The following is a 9,450-nucleotide window of genomic DNA, read 5'->3' as shown; positions in this document are numbered from 1 at the left end:
CCTGTTGTCGCTGGATGACTACAAAACACTGAAAGTGAAGAGCAAAGTACACCCTGTGAAAATCAAGGTTACAGGTTATACTGGGGAGAACGTACCAGTTAAAGGAAGATGCATAGTAACTTTACAGCACAAAGGAAAACAGTTCAAAGCACAGCTGCTGATCGTGGAAAAGGGTGTACAGCCTATTCTAGGAATCAGTGCATGTGAAAAGCTCAATTTGGTGAAAAGAGTGTATGTAGTGACATCACAGACTGAAAATGACCAAAAATCACTACTGGCTGAGTACGAGGACGTGTTTGAGGGTCTCAGATGTTTACCTGGAGAACACAAAATATGTACTGATGACAAAATTACTCCAGCTGTGCAGAAAAGTTATATTTGCACTGAGGAAAAAGCTAAAGGAGGAACTCGGACGCATGGAAAAGATGGACATCATCACAAAAATGGATGAACCTACAGATTGGGTAAGCTCACTGGTTGTTGTAGTGAAAAAGAAAGGCGATCTCAGGATATGTCTAGACCCGAGAGATCTCAACAAAGCTATCAAGCGAGAGCATTTCAAGTTGCCAACCAGAGAAGAGATAATGTCACAGTTTGCTGGAGCAAAGTGGTTCAGTAAGCTTGATGCCTCATCAGGATTCTGGCAAATTAAGCTAGATGATGCAAGCTCAAGGCTATTCACATTCAGCACACCTGAGGGCAGGTATAGATTTATTTGTCTACCATATGGGATTCTCTCAGCACCAGAGGTCTACCACAAGACAATTCACATGATCTTCAAGCACATTCCAGGAGTAGAGACCATGATGGACGACATCGTCTAGGGGTCCACAAAAGAAGAACACGACGCGCGAGTGAGACAAGTGCTGGACCTGACACGGAAAGTCAACCTGAAACTAAACAAGGACAAATGCGAGTTTGGTGTGAAAACACTTACCTTCGTGGGAGACGTACTTTCAGAGGATGGAGTCAAACCAGACCAGAGGAAAACATCAGCCATCAACAACATGGAGCGCCCGAAGAATAAGGACGACGTGAGACGCTTCATGGGCATGAACACCTACAGTGAGGGAAAAAAGTATTTGATCCCCTGCTGATTTTGTACGTTTGCCCACTGACAAATAAATTATCAGTCTATAATTTTAATGGTAGGTTTATTTGAACAGTGAGAGACAGAATAACAACAACAAAAATCCAGAAGAACGCATGTCAAAAATGTTATAAATTGATTTGCATTTTAATGAGGGAAATAAGTATTTGACCCCTCTGCAAAACATGACTTAGTACTTGGTGGCAAAACCCTTGTTGGCAATCACAGAGGTCAGACGTTTCTTGTAGTTGGCCACCAGGTTTGCACACATCTCAGGAGGGATTTTGTCCCACTCCTCTTTACAGATCTTCTCCAAGTCATTAAGGTTTCGAGGCTGACGTTTGGCAACTCTAACCTTCAGCTCCCTCCACAGATTTTCTATGGGATTAAGGTCTGGAGACTGGCTAGGCCACTCCAGGACCTTAATGTGCTTCTTCTTGAGCCACTCCTTTGTTGCCTTGGCCGTGTGTTTTGGGTCATTATCATGCTGGAATACCCATCCACGACTCATTTTCAATGCCCTGGCTGAGGGAAGGAGGTTCTCACCCAAGATTTGACGGTACATGGCCCCGTTCATCGTCCCTTTGATGCGGTGAAGTTCTCCTGTCCCCTTAGCAGAAAAACACCCCCAAAGCATAATGTTTCCACCTCCATGTTTGATGGTGGGGATGGTGTTCTTGGAATCATAGGCAGCATTCCTCCTCCTCCAAACATGGCGAGTTGAGTTGATGCCAAAGAGCTCCATTTTGGTCTCATCTGACCACAACACTTTCACCCAGTTCTCCTCTGAATCATTCAGATGTTCATTGGCAAACTTCAGACGGGCATGTATACGTGCTTTCTTGAGCAGGGGGACCTTGCGGGCTCTGCAGGATGTCAGTCCTTCACGGCGTAGTGTGTTACCAATTGTTTTCTTGGTGACTATGGTCCCAGCTGCCTTGAGATCATTGACTAGATCCTCCCGTGTAGTTCTGGGCTGATTCCTCACCGTTCTCATGATCATTGCAACTCCATGAGGTGAGATCTTGCATGGAGCCCCAGGCCGAGGGAGATTGACAGTTCTTTTGTGTTTCTTCCATTTGCGAATAATCGCACCAACTGTTGTCACCTTCTCACCAAGCTGCTTGCCGATGGTCTTGTAGCCCATTCCAGCCTTGTGTAGGTCTACAATCTTGTCCCTGACATCCTTGGAGAGCTCTTTGGTCTTGGCCATGGTGGAGAGTTTGGAATCTGATTGATTGATTGCTTCTGTGGACAGGTGTCTTTTATACAGGGAACAAACTGAGATTAGGAGCACTCCCTTTAAGAGTGTGCTCCTAATCTCAGCTCGTTACCTGTATAAAAGACACCTGGGAGCCAGAAATCTTTCTGATTGAGAGGGGGTCAAATACTTATTTCCCTTATTAAAATGCAAATCAATTTATAACATTTTTGACATGCGTTTTTCTGGATTTTTTTGTTGTTATTCTGTCTCTCACTGTTCAAATAAACCTACCATTAAAATGATAGACAGATCATTTCTTTGTCAGTGGGCAAACGTACAAAATCAGCAGGGGATCAAATACTTTTTTCCCTCACTGTACCTTGCAAAGTTCATACCTCAACTGTCAGCACAGTCTGCTCCACTCAGATGTCTTCTGGAACAGAAAAACGAATGGGAATGGTCCCATGAGCAGGAAAACTGCTTCAAAAACCTAAAGAAGGCAATCACGAAAGAGCCAGTGCTCAGGTTCTATGATCCAGAGAAAAGCACAAGGATTTCTGCATATGCGTCACAGTTTGGCCTGGGAGCAGTTCTTCTGCAACAGCATGACAACATATGGCAACCTGTCGCTTATGCGTCCAGAGCCTTGACAGGCGCAGAAACAAGGTATGCACAAATAGAGAAATAACTACTGGCGAGCACATACGCATGCGAAAGGTTTCACCAATACGTCTACGGACAAGCCTTCCAAGTAGAAACCGACAACAAACCATTGGTGTCAATCATGTCTAAGCCAATGAATGATTGTCCAATGAGAATCCAGAGAATGTTGATCAGACTGCAAAAGTATGATGTGAAGATGATCTACACCCCGGGAAAGTTCATGACACTCTTTCTCGAGCAGTCGACAAGAAAGAGAGCGCCGACACACAGAAAAACACTGAGATTCAGGCCTACGTCGACATGATCGTAGCATCACTTCCTGTGTCTTCTGAGAGAATGGCGCAGATCAAAAGAGAGACCGCAGCTGACCAAACAATGACAGAGTTGAAAGAAACAATACTGATAGGATGGCCTGCACAGAAAAGCAACTGTCCAAGGAGAATACAGGATTACTGGATGTGCAGAGCAGAGCAGAGCTCACTGTTGTGGATGACATAGTGTTCAAAGGCAACAAGATTGTCATTCCCATGACACTACACAAAGAAATGCTACAGAAAATACACGAGGGCCACTTGGGTGAGGAAAAATGCAAACGACGAGCACGAGAAGTAATGTACTGGCCAAGAATGAACCAATAAATTTGCAAGACCACTGCTTCATGTGAACTGTGTTTGACCTACAGGCCAAAGCAGCAAGCAGAACCGCTAATGCCTCATCCAGTACCCAACCGACCCTACTACAAAGTTGGAGTTTACATTTTTGACTGCAATGGCAAAAGTCACATTGTTGTTACCAAATACTACTCAAACTACCATGAAGTAGCAACACTGCCAACTACCTCCAGCAAAGCTGTAATCACCTACCTGAAATTAGTCTTCGCAAGACATGGGGATGCGTCTGAACTGTACTCGGACAATGGCCCGCAGTTCTCAAGTTCTGAATTCCAATCATTCGCTAATGACTGGGGATTCCGACACAACACCTCCAGCCCCAACGACCCAAGGTCCAACGGCTTAGCAGAAAGTTCAGTCAAAATTGTCAAAGGTCTGATGAAAACGGCACTTCCTAAAAAGTCTGATCTACCGCAGCGCACCGCTGCAGAATGGACTTTCACCTGCACAAATGTTGATGGAATGTCGCATCAGAACCAACCTACCCATCCATGAGGACTTGCTAACACCCAAAGGTGCTCACAACGTCAAACTCGCGAAGGAAAAACAGAAAGACAAACAAAAACAGCGACACGACAAAAGTGCAAGACACTTACCTGAACTGAAACCTGGAGATCATGTACGACTCCTAGACATCACTACAGGAACCTGGATGCAGCAAGGTTGTGTGCAGAGAGAAGTTCCACCGCGATCCTATGAGATCCAAACAGAGCATGGATCACAACTGAGATGAAACAGAGTGGATCTAAGGCTTCAGCCATTCCCTCAAAGGACTGAGGATCATCAGGAGGATACTGCTGGAGTGTCAAATGCCTTTACCAATGGACAATTCAGTCAGAACACCCTGACTGACAATAAACGCTGTCCAACTGCTTCAGGAAGCACTTCAGCAGAACGACCAAAAATGACTGTCAGAGCCCCTGAAAGGCTTATTGAGAATTGCTAAAAAATAAATAAATAAAAAACCTGGATTGGATGTTTTTGTTTATGTGAAAAGAAATAGAGCCACAATAGAGTATTGTTGGACAGACTGCATTTAGTTGAGAAAAAAAAAAGTAGAAAGAAATGTGTGTTATTGAAAACTGCATGTTATGCAGGTTGAGTAAACAAATGTGATGTGACAGAGAAAAAGTAGTTTATTTCAAAGGAAGGAAGATGTTTTGTAATGTGTTAATAACATGAAGACTACGTTACCCAGCAGGCTATGCGAGGGGGGAAGTTGAAGTATGCCTTGCATGGCTACACAAGGAGATTGCTAGCTAAAGTATCAGTTTATTAAAAGTAGTTCAACCTACGCCCCGGTTTGTCATTATTCAAAGGAACAAACATAACACAAACATAGTCAATGGTTTTGATTGAAACAAATGTAGGATTGATTAGATCGCATAGCCTACTATACCTTTGAATATGAATCCATTGCAGGAATATAGCTGAGTGCTGTATTCATGAGGTGTCAGCCTTGTCATAAGTCTGCTGTAGTTTGATTACTTATATCAAAGTCATATCAGCCATTATGTGTTTGGCTTCCAGGTCATAGGTGAAATGCAGCAGAAGGTATGTGCCAGGAGGACCTCTCTCTTCACTGAGAATGGGCAGGCTTGTGGGGCATCTGCTGACCCCCAGCTCCCATTCAGGTGCCCTCGGTGTGGGGAGCATGAGAGGTTCCGTAGTCTGGCCTCCTTGAGAGCCCACCTGGAATACAGCCACAGCTACTACCACACCATGCACGAGCTGAGCCTCCCGACCCGCAGCGGGCATTCTCACCCAGAGAGAGCCCTGCACGTGCGCTCCCTGAGTGACACACGAGAGGTCACTAGCTGCATAGAGAGGTGTCGTACGCATAGTGTGGGGATGCAGGCAGCTGAGGAAATAAAGACTGAGAATGAAGAGGAGGATGATGAGGAGGAGGAAGAGGCCAGTAAAGATGGTCTTAAAATCAACAAGTCCAGCCTTGGGACAGATCATATCCCTTCCCCCTTTCCATTTGACGAATCTCCAGACCCAGGCAGCGAGCCTGAGGGAGTGTTTCTAGAGCGGAATGTCTGTGCCGGGGAGGTGTCGGTCCGGCGCAGGCTGGCCAAGGTCCTACGGGCAGCGGACAGCACCATGCAGAGGAGGCTGCATAGGCTCAGCACGGAGCTGGCCCAGACGGACACAGAGCTGATGTGTGAGCGTGCCCACTCCCAGCACCTGGCCCAGGAGAGGCAGGCGGTACAGGAGAAGGAGATGGCACTGAGCCGGCAGGTGGACGTGGCTGTGATTGTGATTGCCACGCTGAAGGAGCAGCTGAAGGAGTCAGAGTACGAGCTGGAGAGGAGAGAACAGTGAGTGTCTGAGCCAGTAACTCAGTCTTAACCTAAACCTTTCCTTACTGTATTCTAAGTCACAATCTTAATCATGAGGTCAAATGGCAGACAACAGTTACCAATACACTAATCTGGTAACTCTTTATATTGTTGCTGTTGCAAGTGGAGTAAGACTAATCATTGCAGTAGCAACATTCTTTAGTATGTTACTAGCTACTCCCCTCATTGTTCCCTTTATGCCCTCAATTTGTAGAGAAGTCATCACCATTCAGAATTTCCTGGAGGCTGCCGCCCAGCATGAGATATGTGGTAAAGTTCGGATTCAACGTTTCATTGAGAAGCTGCTCAAACGCATCACCTTGGCTGAGAGGCTACTGGAGTACTATCAGAGCTCCCCCAGTCCACCAAACTACGCAGATTACATGGTACTGTACAATATCAAGCCTTTTCCCTACTGCTGACGGCAATGTGTTTACAATGGCAGATTCCTTTTCTGTGGTAGCTGCTCTTACTTTTTTGGTTTTATGCTTGTCATGCATGGCCATGGAAAGACTGTCAGGGAGAGAGTAGAGGATATTACATTTACATTTACATTTACGTCATTTAGCAGACGCTCTTATCCAGAGCGACTTACAAATTGGGTTGATATCATAATTGTTACACATTTGATCCATCATGAAAACTGTTAATCCTAATTGGCATCCCAGATTCAGAATCACCTTTATTTGCCAAAAACCTTTGCCTGTACAGGAATTTGACTCTGTGAAATGGTGCTGTCACAAGAAACAGAATATACAGACAGCCTATTCAAATGGGGTTTCTTCCTCCCTCCCTACCAATCTAAAAAAGGGAAACATGATAGTTTACCAAACATTTCAGAACTGGATAATATCAGCTTTTGAGCTTGGGTGTAAACAGTAGAAATACCTGACATCCTTTTCCTCTCCCCTGCAGCACCAGACAGCTGAAAACAGACCTCATAGAATCACCAAAAGCAGGCAAGTTTGTGAACTAGATCTTTTACTGTTGATAGACAGTGGGGAGAACAAGTATTTGATACACTGCCGATTTTGCAGGTTTTCCTACTTACAAAGCATGTAGAGGTCTGTCATTTTTATCATAGGTACACTTCAACTGTGAGAGACGGAATCTAAAACAAAAATCCAGAAAATCACATTGTATGATTTTTAAGTAATTAATTTGCATTTTATTGCATGACATAAGTATTTGATACATCAGAAAAGCAGAACTTAATATTTGGTACAGAAACCTTTGTTTGCAATTACAGAGATCATACGTTTCCTGTAGGTCTTGACCAGGTTTGCACACACTGCAGCAGGGATTTTGGCCCACTCCTCCATACAGACCTTCTCCAGATCCTTCAGGTTTCGGGGCTGTCGCTGGGCAATACGGACTTTCAGCTCCCTCCAAAGATTTTCTATTGGGTTCAGCTCTGGAGACTGGCTAGGCCACTCCAGGACCTTGAGATGCTTCTTACGGAGCCACTCCTTAGTTGCCCTGGCTGTGTGTTTCGGGTCGTTGTCATGCTGGAAGACCCAGCCACGACCCATCTTCAATGCTCTTACTGAGGGAAGGAGGTTGTTGGCCAAGATCTCGCGATACATGGCCCCATCCATCCTCCCCTCAATACGGTGCAGTCGTCCTGTCCCCTTTGCAGAAAAACATCCCCAAAGAATGATGTTTCCACCTCCATGCTTCACGGTTGGGATGGTGTTCTTGGGGTTGTACTCATCCTTCTTCTTCCTCCAAACACGGCGAGTGGAGTTTAGACCAAAAAGCTATATTTATGTCTCATCAGACCACATTACCTTCTCCCATTCCTCCTCTGGATCATCCAGATGGTCATTGGCAAACTTCAGACGGGCCTGGACATGCGCTGGCTTGAGCAGGGGGACCTTGCGTGCGCTGCAGGATTTTAATCTATGACGGCGTAGTGTGTTACTAATGGTTTTCTTTGAGACTGTGGTCCCAGCTCTCTTCAGGTCATTGACCAGGTCCTGCCGTGTAGTTCTGGGCTGATCCCTCACCTTCCTCATGATCATTGATGCCCCATGAGGTGAGATCTTGCATGGAGCCCCAGACCGAGGATGATTGACCGTCATCTTGAACTTCTTCAATTTTCTAATAATTGCGCCAACAGTTGTTGCCTTCTCACCAAGCTGCTTGCCTATTGTCCTGTAGCCCATCCCAGCCTTGTGCAGGTCTACAATTTTATCCCTGATGTCCTTACGTAGCTCTCTAGTCTTGGCCATTGTGGAGAGGTTGGAGTCTGTTTGATTGAGTGTGTGGACAGGTGTCTTTTATACAGGTAACGAGTTCAAACAGGTGCAGTTAATACAGGTAATGAGTGGAGAACAGGAGGGCTTCTTAAAGAAAAACGAACAGGTCTGTGAGAGCCGGAATTCTTACTGGTTGGTAGGTGATCAAATACTTATGTCATGCAATAAAATGCAAATTAATTACTTAAAAATCATACAATGTGATTTTCTGGATTTTTGTTTTAGATTCCGTCTCTCACAGTTGAAGTGTACCTATGATAAAAATTACAGACCTCTACATGCTTTGTAAGTAGGAAAACCTGCAAAATCGGCAGTGTATCAAATACTTGTTCTCCCCACTGTATGTTTTACGGTTTCCATAGTAGGCCCATGTGCTTTGGGCCCTGATTTAGTGTCTCACTTTGATTATAATCCTACGTTTCTAGTTTCAAAGGTTAGTACATGGTTACATATAAATTATACACAGGGATCCCTTGTCGCCAATGAGATTTTGTGTCATCCTCATTCATTAGTAATGATTCTACACGTTAGACGTTTTATCTTCTCCGCTAATCCTGAGTCTGTCATTGTTGCCTGCTGTTGGTTGAAGCATTGGGTTTGTCTCTAACGTTGGTTGTGCTGTCCTCTGATTCTAGGTCAGCGGGTTGTCAGCTGTCACAGTCCTGTCCCCAGGAAGGTAGAACGCACCCTTCCCAGTTAGGACGGAAAGTGGGTCACTCTGGCTACTTCAGACCTGATCGCAGAGATGAAGTCTGGAGGCAGTGCAGCAGATCAGCTGGATTTGAGGACTAGGTAACCTGACCAGGGCCTGACAAATGAATGTATATATGATATGTATTTACTCAATGTATAGCTAATACTGAGCAGGGTTTCATCAATGGCTTTATGGCTATGTGTACGCTGGTCTTTGCTCCATTCTCAAATCGAATTTTATTTGTCACATGCTTCGTAAAGAACAGGTGTAGACTAACAGTGAAATGCTTACTTACGGGCCCTTCCCAACAATACAGAGAGAAAGAAAGAGAAATAATAGAAAAAGAATAACACGAGGAATAAATACACACAATGAGTAACGATAACTTGTCTATATACACGGGGTACCAGTACTGAATAATGATAACTTGGCTATATACACAGGGTACCAGTACTGAATAATGATAACTTGTCTATATACACGGGGTACCAGTACTGAGTCCATGTGCAGGGGTACGAGGTA

The 9,450-nt window shown here is 44.8% G+C and overlaps 1 protein-coding gene across 1 annotated transcript; it reads left to right on the top strand.

Moving 5' to 3' along the window:
- The first annotated feature begins 5,164 nt into the window (after positions 1–5,164).
- Positions 5,165–9,248, top strand: LOC311110726 (protein ZNF365-like). The gene is made up of 4 exons (XM_084153286.1): positions 5,165–5,952; positions 6,188–6,359; positions 6,889–6,932; positions 8,870–9,248. The coding sequence occupies exons 1-4, from the start codon at positions 5,171–5,173 to the stop codon at positions 9,024–9,026; spliced, it is 1,155 nt and encodes a 384-aa protein (XP_084009412.1). The 5' UTR covers positions 5,165–5,170; the 3' UTR covers positions 9,027–9,248.
- The last annotated feature ends 202 nt before the right edge of the window (positions 9,249–9,450 follow it).

The sequence above is a fragment of the Coregonus lavaretus genome (assembly GCF_964263955.1).
Source record: "Coregonus lavaretus genome assembly, chromosome: 36".
NCBI lineage: Eukaryota > Metazoa > Chordata > Actinopteri > Salmoniformes > Salmonidae > Coregonus > Coregonus lavaretus.
This window is presented reverse-complemented; position numbering and strand designations above follow the sequence as displayed.

Excerpts from the sequence above, each read along its gene's own strand:
- LOC311110726 (XM_084153286.1), top strand. The coding sequence starts at position 5,171 with ATGCAGCAGAAGGTATGTGCCAGGAGGACCTCTCTCTTCACTGAGAAT. Across the intron at positions 5,953-6,187 it reads GAGCTGGAGAGGAGAGAACA|AGAAGTCATCACCATTCAGA; the intron begins GTGAGTGTCTGA and ends CTCAATTTGTAG. Across the intron at positions 6,360-6,888 it reads CAAACTACGCAGATTACATG|CACCAGACAGCTGAAAACAG; the intron begins GTACTGTACAAT and ends TCTCCCCTGCAG.